The 18,520-nt window shown below is 41.5% G+C and overlaps 1 protein-coding gene across 4 annotated transcripts in view; it reads left to right on the top strand.

Moving 5' to 3' along the window:
• Positions 1-18,520, top strand: part of IMPG2 (interphotoreceptor matrix proteoglycan 2) — a 66,822-nt gene that overhangs the window by 14,624 nt on the left and 33,678 nt on the right. For all 4 annotated transcript variants that reach the window (XM_072883935.1, XM_072883944.1, XM_072883926.1 and 1 more), the window contains 3 exons: positions 1,824-1,990; positions 14,456-14,487; positions 14,586-14,609. In XM_072883935.1, coding sequence (XP_072740036.1) covers positions 1,824-1,990; positions 14,456-14,487; positions 14,586-14,609 — 223 coding nt within the window. The remainder of the gene's footprint in view (positions 1-1,823; positions 1,991-14,455; positions 14,488-14,585; positions 14,610-18,520) is intronic.

Raw genomic sequence — 18,520 nt, 5'->3', positions numbered from 1 at the left:
TCTTAAGATAACCCTTAAATAGCAGACTGTCTTCAGTCAGAATGTCTATTTCTTTCTCAGTGCATATGTGTAGTAGGGTTAGAGATTGACTTATTTCTTAGCATATTACGTTGTTGTGTCATCATCCTGCCTTGTTTTTCAAATTATTAATGCAATTATAATTTCTGAAACTTATTTTAAATTCCCCATAAAGGTGAGTCCAAAGGAATTGTAACTGATTGAGCCTCTAAAACTTTGATCAGTGCAACTATCATTCTTACAAATTAAGCTCCAGCTCTACTTTCTGTGAGGACATTTGCGATACTATTTTGGTTTTCTAAATTTTCTAAAAACTTGACCCATTGATCAAGGGCAGTTTCACTCAGTGAAAATACTGTTGTTCTTGATGGTTGTTAGGGGACAAGTGTACTCTCTCTTGCTCTCTTCTTTTATTCTTTAATGAAGTAATTAATTACTTCAGTAAAATAAATCAGGGAGGGAAGTAGCATGAATGTGGAAGATCCACCAGATCTTCACTGTCAGTCTGTGGTGGGTTGACCCTGGCTGGATGCCAGGTGCCCACCAAAGCCCCTCTGTCACTCCCCCTCCTCAGCTGGACAGGGGAGAGAAAATACAATGAAAGGCTTGTGGGTCGAGATAAGGGCAGGGAGAGATCATTCACCAATTACTGTCACTCGACTTGGGGAAATTAGTTCAATTCATTACCAATCAAATCAGAGTAGGGTAATGAGAAATAAAAACTAAACCTTAAAACACCTTCCCCCCACCCCTCCCTTCTTCCTGGGCTTAACTTTACTCCTGATTTTCTCCCCCCCCCCCCAGCAGCACGGGGGGACGGGGAACGGGGGTTGTGGTCAGTTCATCACACCTTGTCTCTGCTGCTCCTTCCTCCTCAGGGGGAGGACTCCTCACACTCTTCCTCTGCTCCAGCGTGGGATCCCTCCCACAGGAGACAGTCCTCCATGAACTTCTCCAGTGTGAGTCCTTCCCACGGGCTACAGTTCTTCACAAACTGCTCCAGCATGGGTCCCTTCCACAGGGTGCAGTCCTTCAGGAACAGACTGCTCCGGCGTGGGTCTTCCATGGGGTCACAAGTCCTGCCAGCAAACCTGCTCCAGAGTGGGCTCCTCTCTCTCCACGGGTCCATAGGTCCTGCCAGGAGCCTGCTCCAGCACAGGCTTCCCATGGGGTCACAGCCTCCTTCGGGCATCCACCTGCTCTCATGTGGGGTCCTCCATGGGCTGCAGGTGGATATCTGCTCCAGCATTAACCTCCATGGGCTGCAGGGGGACAGCCTGCCTCACCATGGTCTTCTCCACAGGCTGCAGGGGAACCTCTGCTCCGGTGCCTGGAGCACCTCCTCCCACTCCTTCTGCACTGACTTTGGTGTCTGCAGAGTTGTTTCTCTCTCATATTCTCACTCCTCTCTTCTGACTGCTGCTAGCATTGTGCAGGTTTTTTGTCATGTGTCCCCCGCCCGTGTCATCCTGTCCCGTCCCCCCCCTCTTAAATACGTTATCCCAGAGGCGCTACCACCATCACTGATGGGCTCAGCCTTGGCCAACAGCAGGTCCATCTTGGAGCTGGGTGGCTTTGGCTTTGTCGGACACGGGAAGCTTCTCACAGAAGCCACCCCTATAGACCCCTGCTACCAAAACCTTGCCACACAAACCCAATACATATTTACATGTAGGTGTATAGTCACTGTATTCTATATATTAATGTACTGAAAAGCATATGACATTTGAACAATACTATTCTGGCCACCCATGCCACGGAAGCACTCCTATTGTACTAACACCAGACCTTTCTTGTGCCTTCAGTGTGTCAGGAAACAGTCTGGGAGGTCTTCAAGACATTCTGGGATAGACTGCCGGAGCGTGAAGAATATCACACCTGGATGAGCCTGTGTGAGGAAGGAACGATGAATATCTTTGAAATAGGCATGAACTTCAGTCAGTCTGAGGAGCACCGGAGTCTGATTGTGAAGGTGGGTGCAGCACCTGGTTGGTGTTTTCTCATGAGCAAGGGCATAACGTCCCACTGCAACATGCAGCTTGGCATATGGCAGGCGGTAACATGTGGAGCACTTAAAATGGGCAGGCATGAGTATCCCACCTCTTGGATCTGTGGTTCTGAGATCAGTTCCAAAAAACAAAGTTGTAGCTGATCTGATGGAGGGAAAAGCAACGATGATGAAGAGAATGTTGTCTTCAATAGGTATGCTCCTGACAAGTAGATGGTGTCTAGAGCCCTTGTCTGAAAAGGCAGCATGACGTGAGGCAGGCTGCGGTGGCTACAGGCAGGCTACACGTGGCCTTCTGTGGTGTGTAGCAGCCTTCCTGCTCCAAACTGCACATGGAGATGCCTTCAGCTCAAATGGGACTTGGAAGCAGGAAGTTCTGAGCTGTATTTCTGATGCCACCAAGACATATGGCAAAATTACCTGTTTGATGTTTTATGTTGCTGAACGTTTGTGATGTCTGTGCACTGCAGCCTGACTGAAATGAGTGTGGCTATAAATATAAAAACCTTCAGCGACCGATGAAGGCAATTGATAACATTGTCACCATGGGGAGTTGCAGAGGTTAAAATAAGAGTATGAGTGTAAAATAATTTAATAAAAAAATTGCTGAATATCTTGGTATATTCTCTGTTATTTCAGTTGAAGCAAGCTTATTTTAGCTTAAAGCAAATAAAAGGAGCATTAAGCTAAACTAAAGAAGCCTGTCTCAAATGAAATATGAAGACGTCTTTTCAGGAGTTTGAATTTTAAAATTAAGGCCTTAATACAAAATTAAGTGCTTTGTATGCATCTAAGATAAAGTAGATATCTTAATTTCTCTGGGTAAATGGCTGTCTTAAAGTATATGGTGGTTTATAGATCTTTAAGGTTACAATGTCTTCTATTTTTGCAAGCTAATGGATAAGTAGTTTTATGAAACTTACAATAAGTCTTAAATGTATGATCCCATAGCATCAGTAATGTTCTGCTAGTATGGATTCTTCCTTTCTGCTTTCTTATGGACTCCTATGCTAGGAATGTGCACTAGGGAATGTGAGTATGAAAACTGTTGTGGATGATGGAGAGAAGGATTTTTTCTGAGCCTGCATGTTAGTCTTCACAGGTGGATGCTAGCCAAAGTTTGCTTCTATGATGTCTGACGGTACTGTTGTCCTTAGAAGACTTTGCAAAAAGATGGAGACAAATAAAATTCACGTGAAATGTTTATGTGTACAGTGAATGTATTGCTTACATTGCTTTATGTAAGATTTTGGTAGTGAGATGATCTATAGTGGGAGCTTATTAAAAGAAATCAGGATGATTCTTGGAAGCAGGATGGTGCGTCTAACTTCCCACTGCTGCTTTACCTTTTTGGGTATGACCCTTCAGCATTACAGTGGAGTCAGATAAAGTGCTCTGTGTCTGATGATTTATTCAGATGGTTTATGTGTAATTTAGGTTTCCTTTCTCCTGTAAATGGATATATTCCCTTCAGTATTGCAATATTCTGGAAAAGGACTGTTCATCCTTCTATTTGCTTTCAGCATAGTTGATAAAAGGTGGCGGCTGTTGGGCTGATTTGATGGGAGACTAGTCTGTGTTGGGGGGATTGAATGCTGTCACCACTGTGCTCCACAAAATGTCACGAATCTATTAGGCAACTTTTTTTGAAATAAAAGCCTGAACCAAAGACTGAAGGCAAGAGCACTCTATCCCATCCCCCAATCAGCCAGCTTCAGAAGGTCTGATGGTGTATTTTTGAATGCATAGGTCAGAGTGTGGATTTAGTTGCTAACTCTAGTAGTGACTCATTCTTTCTCATGTGTGCTCATGCACAAAATGCTTGTCAGAGGGTGAAACCTCTTTAAAGCAGCTCTGAGAACATTAAGTCCAAACAGATGCAGCAGTTATGACTCTGCTTTTAAGAACATCCTTCCTCCTGCTAGTTGCTTGCTCCAGTCTAATGTGGTGGTAAGAGCTGGGGCTCAGCCTGTGGGACCGAGCACACTTTCTAAAGCACTCTGTCCTACCCTCTTGTTCTTTCCACTTTCACCAGCTAAGTTGACCACGTTGCATGGCTAAGCCTTTCCCTTACTTGTGGGATTTTTTTTTCTCTCATTGCAGTAGGTTCATTCATTTGTCATGGTCAGCTGTTGCCATATATTTTTTTTCATTCCTTAGGTTTGATCTATAAAGTGCTGAGCACTTCTCATTAAAGGGCTGCCATCATTTCACAGCGTGCACAGTACTCTGTAATGTCCACGCATGATACATGTGAATAGTCCACACTCTCAATTGCCTAAAAGGAAGACTCACTTCTGCCTGGCACTGTAGAAAAGCAGCGTACGTGGTTGGCAGTAGTTCTTTGTCTGGCCATTACATGCCTTGTGTTTGGCGGTAGTTCTTTGGCCGTTACATGCCTCATTAAATACCACTATTTTCTAATCTTCCACTGCTCTCCAGTGTCTGTGAATCATCTGTGGTTAATTTCCAGAGTTTAGTTTAGAGCCTGCAGCTGATCGAAGTATTTCTGCTTTTCTTTTGATATATATTGGCTATTACTGCCATAGCATTGATCTACCACCTCTTTTGTATTGTGCATGTTGGCAGTTTCTGGCAGTCTTATTCTAGAGCGTCTTTCCGTGTTACTTTTTGGTAGATGGCAACATGAAATTCAATTTTTAGGAGTGCTGCATGACATGAATTTTCCACCTTTCTCTCAAAAGGAGTTCATCATGTCTGAAAATTAGGCAAAATAAATCTGTGGGGTTTGCTCTCAATAAACAATAATTCCGCAAAATGATTGCTTTCATGCTATTTTTGTTGTAGTGTGGAGTTTCTGTTTTGAGCAGTGTAATTAAATGACACTTTATTAACCTACCTTCCTGGTTTTATTTCTTACCCTTTCCTCTAATCCCTGGTAATCACTGTCACACACCTACAGATGTCGTAATGTCTGCTCCAGTGTGGCTTAGTTCATGTAAAGAAAAATTATATTTCTTTTGCTTTCGACACACTTTCTTACTGGATGTCAGCTGGAACTTAAACCAGCTCTGGTCCCAGCTCTCATACTTTTCCCTTCAGGAAAAACGTTCTTCAGTCTCTAATAGTCTGTCAAAAAGACTTGACTAATTTGGTGAAGGTGAAGGCATACATAGCTGGAATTTGCTCTTTTGCCATCAGATGGCTTCTACTGGTAGGGGAGGTGTGCCTCAGGAGGCAATGCTGCTGCTGCTCTGTCATAAGCAAGCTACACGCCATATGTTGTCTTGGAGAACTGAGGCCTGACTCTGTGACTGCCTATACGTGTGTGTGTATATGCATGTTATACAGTAATATATAATACATATACTAAGTTTTCATCAGATTCTTAAAGTAAATTACCTGCCAGATTTTCAGAAGGAGCAGATGAACAGATTTATGCCAACCATAAAAAAATTATTTTAAATATTCTTTTTTTCCCCCCAAATTCTTTCATTTTACTTTGTGTGATCATGAGAAATGGAAGTACTTTGCATAGGATGAATACTAGCCTAACTAATTTCTTTGGATATTAAGTAGATTTACAAAGTGTGGGATTATGTTATCCCTCCATCTCTCTTCAAATCTTGGCAGAAATGGAAAAGGAGGAGGTAATTCTAATCCAAAGGGAAGGTTTGCTTGCAGTAGATTTCTTCATATAAACCTTCCTTCGTATGAATGCACTCTGCTTGTGTTCCTTAACTGTGTAGCTGTATTTCAGGGGGAGTATAACTCTCTATTATGTAGAGTGTTCTCATTCATCCCATTCATGCGGTCGTTCTACACTTCGGGACGTGTGTCTGGAATTCTGATGTTGCTGAAACTTGCCCCCACTCTGCCTTGTGACTGTGGCTGTGTTCACACTTTTGTTAGATAATTTTTGAAAAATCCAAGAGACGATAAACACAAGCAAAAAGTAACTGTTGATTTCCCAGGAGCCTTGTACTTCTTGCCACAAGACTGAAGCACTGCTGCCAAACCAGCACAATCTGTGCTGTTCATAGGAGCATTTCCAGCTGACATATGATAATCTTTGTAAGATGCCCACATAGCTGCTGGGCACATTTTTACTTTATAAATGACTGAAATAATGCAGCAGTTCTGGAGTAGCTGGTCAAACTGTTTTGACACCTGCTTTCCTGCTTTTTCTGTCTTTTAGAGAAGACTTTTTTTTCTTCTGTGTGTTCTGGGGATTCTACAAGGAGGGGTTTTTTAGCTACAAAAAAATGGCTGTTTCTACAGTTTTTCTTTAATTCTGTGCAGCTTGTCATAGGAAATTAAACCAGAGGTTTGAATTTTCATCTGCAGCCTATTCTTATAGTAAATAAGAAGATTAAAGGAGAGCCAGTTGCCACTGCTTCCCTTGTTTCTTCCTTTAACTGCCGGGACCTGCTCACCAGACGTGCGGTCAGGAGGTGGTTTGGGTGTGCAGTGAGCTCTCAAGCGAGACTATCAGTGCCCTGTCCTCACATCCAAGAGCTTGAGCAGAGCTCAAACTTCTGCTTCCTCTGTGACCTGTTAGGGCTGAGCAAAGCTGTTGGGGACAGAGTTTGCGTTTTTCTCTTCTATTTGTAATATTCTAGACAAGGGACTCTTAGCAGATTGAGAACCAAATACTGCAACAGTCAAAAGAACATTTTTGTAGACTGGTTGTGCACTCTGTCTCCTTAGCATGCTGAGAGATCTCTTAAGGTTCCCGTCCAGTTTTTGGAGCTTCATACAATTTCCATAGAGGCATCTGCTGCTGACAGTGATTAGGAAGAAGAAATCAAGCTAGGTGGACTAAAGCCTCAAGTCATGTGTCAGGTTGTTTTCCTTTTATTTTCTCCTCTTTAAAATCTTTTTAGTTTCAACAACACAAAGCTGTGCTACTGTTTCAGCCAGAATGCAACTGGAAAAGGTGTACCACACCAACTAGATGCTCTTCCAAAGTTTATTTGTTGAAGAGATGTGGAAAGTGCAGAAAATTGGTGGCTTTGCGGTGTCTAAACAAAATTTTGCACACCTTGAGGCTCACCAATCTGTAGCATATACAGAGCAATTAATATAAGAAGTTGCAAGCAACATTTTCTACAAATTGCATCAGAAGATGCTGCACTGAATGTTTAAGTGTGAAGGAACAAAGTTAAAAGAATTGAAGGTGTGAAAAATGTGGAGTGGTAGTAAGAACAAAGATATCTTCAGAGGTTTAAAAAAGTAGATGTGAAATCAAATCAAGCACATCCTTATATAGTTTGAAGTTCTTTAAAATCAAAACCAAAACCACAATGTGCAGAATACACTGTAAAAACTCAGCTTCCTTTGAAAAATACTGGTGAGTACCTTCTGCCTTGTGGATACCTTGATTGCTTATGTTTTTTATGGAGCCTCAGGTGACTTCACATTGACTAGTAGTATATATGCTTATATAGTAAGAAACAATGTCAGGTCTTGTTATGAATATCATTCATAAATGTACTGTGATTAGAAGAGGAAAAAAAATACAATTCCTTCCTAGTGAATAAAAAAACAATCTTTACTAAGTCATGCTTATAGATTTTTTTACTTTCAATTTTTTTCATTAGCCTGACATCGTGTCACGGAAAACAAGGGAATAAGACACACGTGCATGTCCAGCATAAGACTTTTGCTGCTGTTGTGATACAAACTGTATTATAACATTTAGCTATAGCACATGCTGACATTTTGAAGGTGGCCTTTGACTGTGAGGGGAAAAAAAAACTGTTGGAGATTTTCTTGGGTGATTATTTTGAGTAGTCTTACAGCTTCTTTAACACTCTTTCGATTGCCAGTGTGCTCTGAACCTAACCCATGCTGATTTGTCTATCAAACAGAATAACAACAATAACAACAGCAAAACAAGTAGGTAGACTATTGTACGTATAGGCCCAGAGGAAGAAAAAAGTGACAATCGAATTTAGAATACATCCAGTATTGCTGTGTAGCTGCCAAGTTACTGCTGGTATGTGAGGGTCTCCTAACTCCATGATTCCTCAGCCTTTGGCCATTTATTATTTGTGTCAGTCTGAGTCCTTATTCCCAAGACAGAGAAAAAAACTAAGCAAATAGGGGAAATGTAAATAAAGGTGAAAGAAAGAACTTCTTCCTGGAGCAAGGGACACAAGTCAGGGCCATGCCAGCTGCTTAACCCTGGTTTCTGTCTGCATAGAGCTTCTTCCCACGTGGTGACGAAGCACAACTACTCAGCAGTCTCTGCCAGGAACTAGTCTCTGAGTTGTTAGTGCAGTGGATACCTTGAAATAGATCTAATAATATTCCTTGGTGGGTGGAGAGGACCTAAAATATCGATGGTCATACTTCATCTGTTTAATCGCCACACATCCAGTTAAGTCATGGTGAGCTTGAGATAATTGTTATGACCTTTCTGTTCATCAAGGCACTTAAAGCAAGCAAAGAGGCCCACCAGCTTGCATGATTTTTGTCATTGTTCTGTTTGGTCAGTTAATTTGGGGACATTTTTTAGTTCATCAAAATCCTGAAACTTGATGTTTTCCAGTTCTGGAGAATTCAGGAAATTTATGTTTACCAAGAGGCTCTAATGGAATAGACCCTCACCTTTCCAATACAAGTAGAATCTCCTTCCCCAGTCCATACCAAAATGCAGCTTAAAGCATGATACTGCAGTGCTCCCATCGTAAAGTTCTGTCTGCATCCCGCGTTTCCAGTGTGGGCACGTAATAGGGCAAGTCCATCCTTTATGCCAGATTACATGTCCCAATCTCTATTTCTCCAAACTTCAATCAAATTTCAGAAAAAACAGTTTTAATGAGTTGCTGTTCCTTGTAGATCTGATGACAATCTACAACAACAAGGCATGTTGACAAAAGCTGTTGTGAGAAATGAAGAATTAAGGGAGCTCATGTAACTTAAGTTGTTGTGCAGATACTCAGCTATACCTGCTGAGGGCTCATATACAGCCCCACGTGTATAACAAAGCATAATGTGAACAGTGTTGGGCAAATGAGACACGTGACAACATGGATTTGGCCATGAATCCTTTCCAAAGGAAGCAGGGCTGTGTGATTTTTGGATGCTGGTGAGAGGGAGATTTGTTCTGTGTGCACCTTTTAGTGGGGCTGAGATCGAAGAGTTAAGCTGAGAGTTAGCTGTGGAAAGGAGTTTGTATTACAGCATTGTCTGAGAACCAAAAGGCAGACAGTTTCCTCAGGAATCCCCAAAACAGTGACAGGAGGTGCTCCCCTACCACAAGTCAACTTGAAAAGCTCCTGGGCCAAGAAACAAAACCTGCAATTGTGTTGACTCAGCAGTACATTTGTTTAGCATTGACTTTTAAGCCCAGCAGCAGCTCCATCTGCTTCAGTGTGTTTGGAGCACAGACTAACTACTCAGTGGGGAGACTAGGATGAAAGGGGCAGAAGGCAACCCCACCTTAGGATGCCTTAATGGGTAGCATAACAAAATACCTTCTTCGCATGCTGAAATGGGCACTTAGCAATGTAAAATACATGATTTTTCCTGAATTCTGAGCTGTGTTCAAAGGTGGGACGTAGCACCCCAATGACATGAGTCATTTATAACCACTTACTCCCGGTGCTGTAGTTTCTGGTCACCTCAGGCAGTAGATTATTTTGTCTTCCTAAGGTTCCTCTGAGGCAGAAAGACCTCTTCTGCTGTTTCTCCTTTTCCTGTTCTGTGATCTTCCTTGCTACCCATTGTCTTTCTCTGTTTAATCAAATGTCCTAATCGCAGTTTCCTATATCTCTTTGATTGCTGACTTAGATACCTTAACATTTTTTTTCTTTGCATAGAACATCTCCAGTTTCTTCTAAATCCGGAAAAAAGCAGATGTCGTCTGTTCTTTCACACCCTCCACCCCCCCTTACAGGTGCAAAAAAATTTTCTTCTGTTGCCTTCCTTTGAGCCATTATATCAGATTTCGTTCACCTCCTTTCTTACCCTCACGCTTACTATTCTCCTATTGACTTTGGCCCCTCCTTTTTGCATTGCAAGTTTTAGTCTCCTCTAACTTAAAAAGAAAAAACCCCAAACCTTCACCACATATATGCAAATAGATTCATTAGCTCCAGTTGCTTCTCCAAATCTTGCCTCATCTCCCTTTCATCTCTTAAGCTCTTTCTGTGTTAATTCTCTCTCTGGTCACTCTCTTCCAGTTCCAGCCTAAATCTTCCTTTTCAGTCTCTTTTTGACACCTGGCACAGCACAGAAACTGTCAGCCATGAAGTCTGTGCTCATCTCTTTCCAGGCAGAGCTCAGAACCGATACTTCATCCTTATCATCCTTGTCTGATCAGCTCCTTTACCTCGCAAATCTGTAGCTCTTCCTTGTTTTCCCTGATTTGTACCTCGTTCCTAGATAGCACTGCCTAATACACACTGAAGAATCACTTTCATGTTGAGAGTTCACCCCTGCTGTGGAGCTGATTCCTCCTGGACAGACTGGACCCTTAGCTTGTTTCTGACGCCTTACCGTGGATCTCCAGCCTTCATTTCAAATTGACATGGCTAAAACAATTTCTGTTCTACTAAGCTTTTCCTGCTATCTCTCCTCTTGCTCACTGTAGACCATATTTTCACCTTATCTGTCAGGGCTGTGCCTCAGAGCACTGCTCTCCATCCTGGCCTTTCCCTCCAGCTTCAGTTCTGGACATTGTTGTCTCTTTCCTTGAATTCCTCCTGGTGCTTTGGCCTTGCCTCCATGAGAGCGTGGTTCTGCTGCACACCGTGGTGGGCAATCAGGAGGGGCAAAGAGAGAATTGTTTCTTGGTATGACTTTCCTGTTGGACATGATGTGTACAGGTGGGTTAAATCAAACATGCTCGGTACAATCCTACACAGATGGGATTAAACTAATATGAGATTATTTAAGATCTCCTTGACATTTCCTCCACCTTTTTCTCCTGCCTGGAATTATCTCCAAGATATTTTGTCTTCTGTGCATAACAATCGTCTCTTAGGATCAGACAAGAGTATCTGATATAATTGCTTTTCCTGCAAATTCACGAGCTGACAGAAGCTCATCCATCCAGTCGGTACTGTATGTGATTTGTGGTATTGTGGTAGCCTGTATTTAATGCTATGGACTCTTACTAATTTGTGATAATTTTGCATTATATAAACTAACTGGTCTGAGGAAGGGAAGCGCTAGTGCAACTGACATAAAACTCAGCTCCCAGCTTTAGAATAATTAGTATAATAATGTTATGAAGGCCTCGCTTCAAGAGAACTAATTTTATACAAAGCATCTGCCAGAGGTAGCTTCACTGAGTAAAAGCCATCCCCTCGAGCTTTGGTGTGGCTGCTGCAGCTATGTAGAACTATTTATAGATCACTTCAGGTATTCAAAGGGTAAAGATGTTAATCCTTACAGATCCTTGTGCGGTAGGTATGTTTATAACTCTTATCTTGTTAATGAAGGAACCGAGCCAGAGAGGTGAGGTGGTTTGGCAAAGGCTATTCTGTACTAAATGAGAAACGAAGCCAATATTAGAACTCTAGAGCCCTTGGCTTCTAATTAGGGGAAAAAGGTGCCTGTTTGCCATGAAATTCAAATATGTCAGTGCTTGCCCCCACCCCAGACTGGAATGCAAGTTAGACATTTAAGAGAGAGGAAGGCAATCACGCTACAAACTGTTGCAGACCATGCCAGCTTAGCAATAGGAGGATGCCTCATTTTCACATCCTCAGTTGAAAAAAACCCAAACATTTAACATTATAAAAACCAAGTCTTATTTCAGTCTGTAGGACTGATCCAAAATGTGTAAATCTGTTTTTCATCCCTCTGTAGACTGTAAGAAACTGAAGACTGGGTATTGAGATCATACTTTCCTTTTGAATTTACTGTAAAACCTAAGATTTTACCTGTAACATAAAGCTGTAAGATGATAATAGTCTGTGTGCAAGCTTTGCATTGGCATATGGGTTTTAACGGATGACTGATAATTCTTTTATCAACTCATTTGTAATTTACAGTTCATGCATTTTTGTTGATGGTGGTGGTTTTGCAATAGCTTCACAGCCTTAGATAGCAGCCAAATGTAAGGATGACAATCTTTAGCATTATTTCTCAAAGCTGCTGTTGAATCCAGTGGGAGATTTTGTCTGAGAAAGAATGGTGAAAAGTCAGGTCATTTAAACAGTCATTTAAAGCACATAGTCCATTAAAGTTACTTTATTTCACAAAAGATGTGATTTGCAATGAAGAGAGAATATTCTGTCCTGAGCTAGGTGAATTAAGGAATAACCCAGCTACCCTACGCAGAGGCTGTCATTCAAAGCCAATCATACAGTATTAGGCTTTGCTAGTTTACTACAAAACTGGATGAGAACTTAGTAATTTGATGCCTTTTTTCTAAACGTAGATGTGGAGACAGCGTGTCATGTTTGTAATTCTAGGCCTTGGTCATGAAAATAATAATTTGCCATTTCAGGTTAGGTTCTTATAAGTTCTTCTAATTTATTGAATAGAAGTTGTGGAAATGACAAGACACATCGGTTAAGTCCTGGGACCCAGGTTTGTGAAAGCTGGGTGCCACCAGCTCCTCAGGCTGTCCTGCAACAGAGCTTTGGCCAAGGCACCCCTCCCCGGGGCGTCTCTGTTTCCTTCCTCTATGAAATGGCCAGGACTATACTGACCTCTGCTGTCAATGGCCTTTGTGGAGTAGTGAGTAAAGCTGCTGGGTACGGACTACCAGGTGGTATTAAAAATATGTGTGGGGCCCCTAATAACCAGGTTTGCTTTTAATAGCACCTACGAACTGCCTTGACTGACTGAATATGGAAGAAAGTCTCTTCTTCTAATGAACAAACACCTTATAGTAAAAGGGCTGCTACTTATATGTAACTTTCCAAAAGCTTATAGAGAGGGAATCAGTCTCTTTGTTCCTTGCAGATCTCAGCGCACTGAAGCTGAGTACAAGCACTGTATAGAGCAGTGTCATGACCTCTTAAAAAAAAAAACAAAACAACAAACCAAAAAAAACCCCAACAAACAAAAAAACCCCAAAGTCCGGGACGGTTTTATTGGCCCCGAGTTAGACTTTTCACTGTTAGGCTATCTAGTCTTGCTAGTTTCTTTGTCACTTAAAACTGGTCTCGCTGTGTGTTAGTCTTTCATACTGCAGTATCTCCAACACTTAATTTAATGGGCTTGCACAATAAAGGTTGGCCAAAGGACATGCTGAAAAGCAAACTGACTGAAATTAGTATTTTGGCAAGCCCTCCTCAGGCTGATATCCAGGCTGCCTGCGGTTCTAGTTGTGATTGCACTTACTGTCCACAGATGTCCTGGAAAGAAGAGAAAGGTAGTCCTTGGGGTGGCTCTGAATCAATAAAAACTGAACTTCTAGACTTCCTTAGAAACACAGGTGAAGAGAATGAGCAGGATAACCTGTTCAAAAACGCTTTTTTGCCTTTTCATTCCTCCTTCACAAAAAGAATCACCAGGATAGCTTAGAGTGTCAGTCCTTAGGTCACTAAATACATATGGGTTTTGCAGAGAAGTTTTCAAAGAGAGAATACTATGTGTTAAGTTTATTGGAATTTAACTTCAAAGTATTTGAGCTGATCCACTTTGGGTTGAGTTTTTACTGAAAAAATATATCTGCACTGATTATGTAAAGAAAGCCGGCCCAATAAACAAACCGCCAAACAATCCCCTCTCCCCTAAAACCAGAGAGAAACAGAAATTTTGTGGCTGGACAATAATCTTCTGTAAGTATTTTGTATTCTGTTCACATTGGTACAGCAGCAGGATACAGCATTGTTCCTCAACAGCTATCGTGCTGCAAACTGCTCAGGACCTCCTCCACTTCTTGTGGGGTTCCCCAGGGAAACTCCTGTCACTCCTCTCTAGAACCAATGTCACTCACACCAGGAGAATTTTGATGAAAAATTGGGAACTGTGTAGCCCTGCCTTAGTCTTCATACATCTATAATGAAAAAATGTCATCCCTGTCACTTGTATAACCCTAAACAAAGTCATCAGACTAATCCTACTATGTGATTTTTAAGCTGTAACTGTACTTTCGAAAAGATAGTTTTAAATGTATAGACAAGTAGCAGAAGTAATAGTGTATTTCCTAAGACCGCTTTCTTGAAAGGATCTTACTACTAGCCTCCTCTAAGGTGAGAGAACATTGTTCCTGCAGAACAGTGCAGGAAAATGCAGAAATGCAGTGCATCTTCTGGCAAGCCTAGTGCTCTTTACAGCATCTGTTGTTGAGTTTCAGTTGTATTTTGGAAATGTAGGACACATTTTCTTTTCAGCGGGGACTTTATTAATACATTTTGAACTTAAAAAATGAACAGAGAACAAAGAAGAGAGAATGATTTTGGCACAGGGAGGAAACAAAGTGGTATAAACTGCATTTCAGTTCCTTTCACCTTATGATACTCAAAAATACTTAGGGGTTGTTTGTTTGTTTTCCAGAAACTGTCCTATACAAAGGAAGCAATGGGCAGGTGAGTATCTGTGTTTGCCTTGCATTTTGTTTCGCCTGGAGATAACAGCAGAGCTGAGTTGTGACATTGTGTAACCTTTTCTCTCTCTCTCTTGTCAGCTCCTGCACGGATTGGTCATGTGGGTAAGTCATTTTCCCTTTTTAAAGCCTTGCGATCGGTCCTTTCTCCAGTTCTTGCTGCTGCTGGAGTTGGTTTGTGCACTGAAGCTGAACAAAATTCACCTTTGTGCAAAAGGGCATATAGAAAAGTGTGGTGGAGAAATCCTGTGGTTCTTGCATGTGAACCTCTCGCAGGCTGTCCTAGCATGCTTGACATGCTCAAAATATCTCAGCCGATCTGGGGCTTGTACTTTTGCTTAAGCATGTCATCACCTTGGTGGCCGTTGGGCACAGATGCAGGCTATTTACCTGAAGAGGTTTAGTGAGGGAAATCTATTTTGGGAAAGAGATGTGTCCATAGTTACCTGTGTTAGTGTTCTGGTTGCCCTGCGAACCTTTCCCAAAGGTCATCATTACAAAAAGCAAAAAAGTGGAATGTTTTTGAAATGCTTTTTAAAAGACCTTTTGAGATGTGCTCTAAAAACAGTTACAAGGGAATTGGCTGCTTGGGCCCCTCACACTTTTAACAAGGCAATAAAAATGAAAACTAGTCTGAATTGTGGCTTCTTTTTACCAAAGCAAACCTGAACTTGACCTGATATTTTCGTGTCTTTTTTGAACAGAAAGGAAAACCAGTCCAAATTATTATTACTCCATTCCTACTTAGAACTTAATCTAAGCTGTTATTTTTAGAGCAATTCAAACCCAAACAACCTAGTGCTGAACTCATCTGAAAAATTGGCAGGTTCAATTCCCTACTTTACTGGCCATATAAAGCTATGATGAATAGAAGTAATTCATTTAGTGGGAAGAGTAATCACTTAACAGACTTGAAAAAAACCTCCAGCTTCCCAAATCAGGTATCTTAAAATGATTTCATAACCACAACTTTAATATATTAAAATTAATAACATGAGACGATAAGGGCAAAAGTGATTCCTAAGAGATTGGTTTCTCTCTGTCCTGTTGAGCTGAGCACTCCCCAAAGCCTCCAGGTCAACTGGGTAGCGTACATCTGTTCAGAACTTCCTCTGTTGAGAATGCAACGTTGACCAAACTTTTATATGCTTTTCTTTTTGAAGAGAAAATAAATTTAAAAAAAAAACAACAACCTTTTCCTTGTAAACTTTGCGGGTCTGGTTCTTTCTTATTAGCATCAGTCACTCTCTAGACTGGATTTTTACATGAATGGAACCACATCTTATTTATCAGAAAATGTGAATTTGGAGACATAGGTATCTCAGTTTGAATGTTGAAGACTCTGAAAAAATTCATCTTTCTGAAGAAGGTTGAGTTTGAAAACCTACTGTATCCCTATGTGATCATTCAGGAAATCTAGTAAATGTGGAGATATATGAGAGGAATTAGAGTCAACACTAATTAATCTAGGGTCCCTCATGCACCCGGCTAAACAACCTAACAATGCAAAAAAGCCCAGGATTTGATTGAAAGGTGGATCAGAGTGATTAATGTTGTACTCGCACAAAAGCCATCTTATTGAGTTCTTTGTGACTGGCGTTAAAGGGGCTCCAGCAGACAATTGGCAAGCTTTACCCAACTCAGTTCACTGTGGGGCTTTATTGCATCTCTCTCAAAAGCACGCTGCTTTTATCCCAGTATATATTACTTCAGATTGTTCGTAGCTTTAGGATGGGATCTTTGTTATCATTGTCAGTTTAAACTTTGGTTTTACTATGTCGTTTCCTCTAAAACTTGTTGTTTGTCTTGTGCTTGGATATGATAGTGTTTTATTGCATAAAGAGAGTGATACAAGACTGAAGCAGTGAGGTAGAAACAGGTATATTTGCCCTGGATAATGGAGCATCAGGAAGAAATTAATATAATTTATTTTGGCAAAATAAAAAAAACTCCCACAACCCTTATTCTAAGAGCGTTCTGGGCATCTCTGCACCACAAGGTTTAAGAAGTGAAGTTTGTAAGCCAGGGTCATATAAAATCTTTGGCTGTCATGGTAGAAGATGCCTCATCTAACTTCAGACATCCTCCATCAAGGAGTGAGCGAACCATCTCAAGTATTGCCAACAGCCAGCATTATTATTTCCTGAAAAATTATACTAGACTCCCCAGTATGCATCAGAATAAAATGAAGACCTTTTAAAAATGTTCTGTAAGAAATAGGAGTAAGGACCTAAACCAGGACCACCCCCAGTCCTTAAGGCACAGTGTGGGAAATCCAGCATCAAGTCCCTTCTGCGCAGGAGGAGATGTGAGCGTGCTTCTGCCGTTTCCTGGGCAGTGCTGTAGTCGCCGGCTGACCCACACGTGCAGAGAGAGGCTGGTCCAGTGCAGGGCAGTGCAATGATTTGAGCATGGCTGTATTGCCACCCAGCTGTGGCATCTGTGTCAGAACAGGGAATGGACCTGGTCTCGTGTCTCAAGGGAAGGCAGGACTACCCTAAAGCACCAGCTTTAGTTATCTAGCTGAGATGCTCAGGTGAGGCTCCCACATTGCCAGGGAAGGACAGGCTTCTCCAGAGGATGCCTCGAAGCAGGGGGCTAACAGAGGTGCTCTGACTTCTCCTCTGGGGAGCTCCAGTTTCTGTGATGACTGTGCAGAAACAGCCATTTCAGTTTGGAGGCCTAGCACTAGGCATATTTCTCAGTCTGTTTTCCCACTGAGAAGAACATAGGAATTTTTGCAGTGGGTTTGTTTCCTAGAGCTTAGCCCAGGCACAAGAAACTAAAAGAGTGTTTTCTTTTTATAAGCTTTGACCCATCTGGTTTTTTCTGTGAAACAATTGGGGGCCCATTTCCTTAACTGGAGGCTGATCTGGAACAGAAGACAGACCCTGGATATCTGTTGGTCATTTCAACTACACTACCTTTCTAGATTAAAGCAAAACTCTGCTGAAAGTGATAAGCAGCTGTAGAATGGAAGCTGTGATTTAAATAATTTAATACATCTCATAGTCCTACCTAGATGTCAATACTGTGTCTCTAGCTGGAAAACGCTGGTTTCAGCTAGTTAAATGCTAGGATAGTTTTAGCATAGCCTACAGAAAGGTGGCTTGTATTTGTGTAATTTACTTCCCAGAATAACTCACAATCCGGCATTACCGACAATTGCGTAACAGCAGGATGAAAGTTTGTTCCCGTAAGGCTAGTGCATGCATTCACATAGGTTAAATGCTCAGCTAGCCTGGCCTTTAAGGAACGGAGGGATTAAACTAAGTACCACTGAGGAGAAAACCTCAAAGGAAAGGTAATACATGGGACATAATCCAGACGTGTATAGAGCAGCCCAGTGGACATTGGGGAGTTTTGCCCCAGTGGGAAGTGTGGGCGTACTACATCAGCTAAAGGCTTTTAACAATTGCTTTATTCAGTAGGTTGTTGGGACTTTGCACAATGAATTTTGCTCTCTTAATTTTGGAGTATGTCTTGTGACAATAGGACAGTCATTTTGTCTAATTCCTGGGGGGGGTCAAAAGCCAGATCTTGAGAATCAGCTGAAGGCAAAGGAGTAGCACAAAATTGCTGCAATAGAAAAGTATAGCTTTTATGTCAGAGCCTTGCTTGAATGCTGTATGCACAATAACATACTAAAGAAAAGGTAAGGAGTATGGGATAGTTGAAAAGGATGAATATCATGTACTACTTTCACTTCTTCTGAAGTGGCTATTAATGTAAAGTGAAGTAAATAGAAGCATGTGTCCTTTCTGAGTGGTGCTTGCTGATTCTGCACTTGCTGGAATTAGTCACAATAAATCATGTCCAGACCTCCTTTGTTCTGTCTGTGTTCTCTGCTTTGAAATACATTGGCAAACTTAGGATCTATATTTCATCAGTGGTGGCAGCAATGGTTGATGATGTATCAACTCAAATTTTGTACCGTTTATCTAAATGTGTTTCATGAAAGAAAAAGAGTTTGTCTTCCATGCTGGGATCATTTCAACAGTTCAGCAGTTCTGGCT

Source organism: Ciconia boyciana, chromosome 1 (assembly GCF_034638445.1).
Source record: "Ciconia boyciana chromosome 1, ASM3463844v1, whole genome shotgun sequence".
Lineage (NCBI taxonomy): Eukaryota > Metazoa > Chordata > Aves > Ciconiiformes > Ciconiidae > Ciconia > Ciconia boyciana.
Note: the sequence above shows the minus strand (reverse complement) of the source record. Positions and strands in the feature narration are given on the sequence as shown.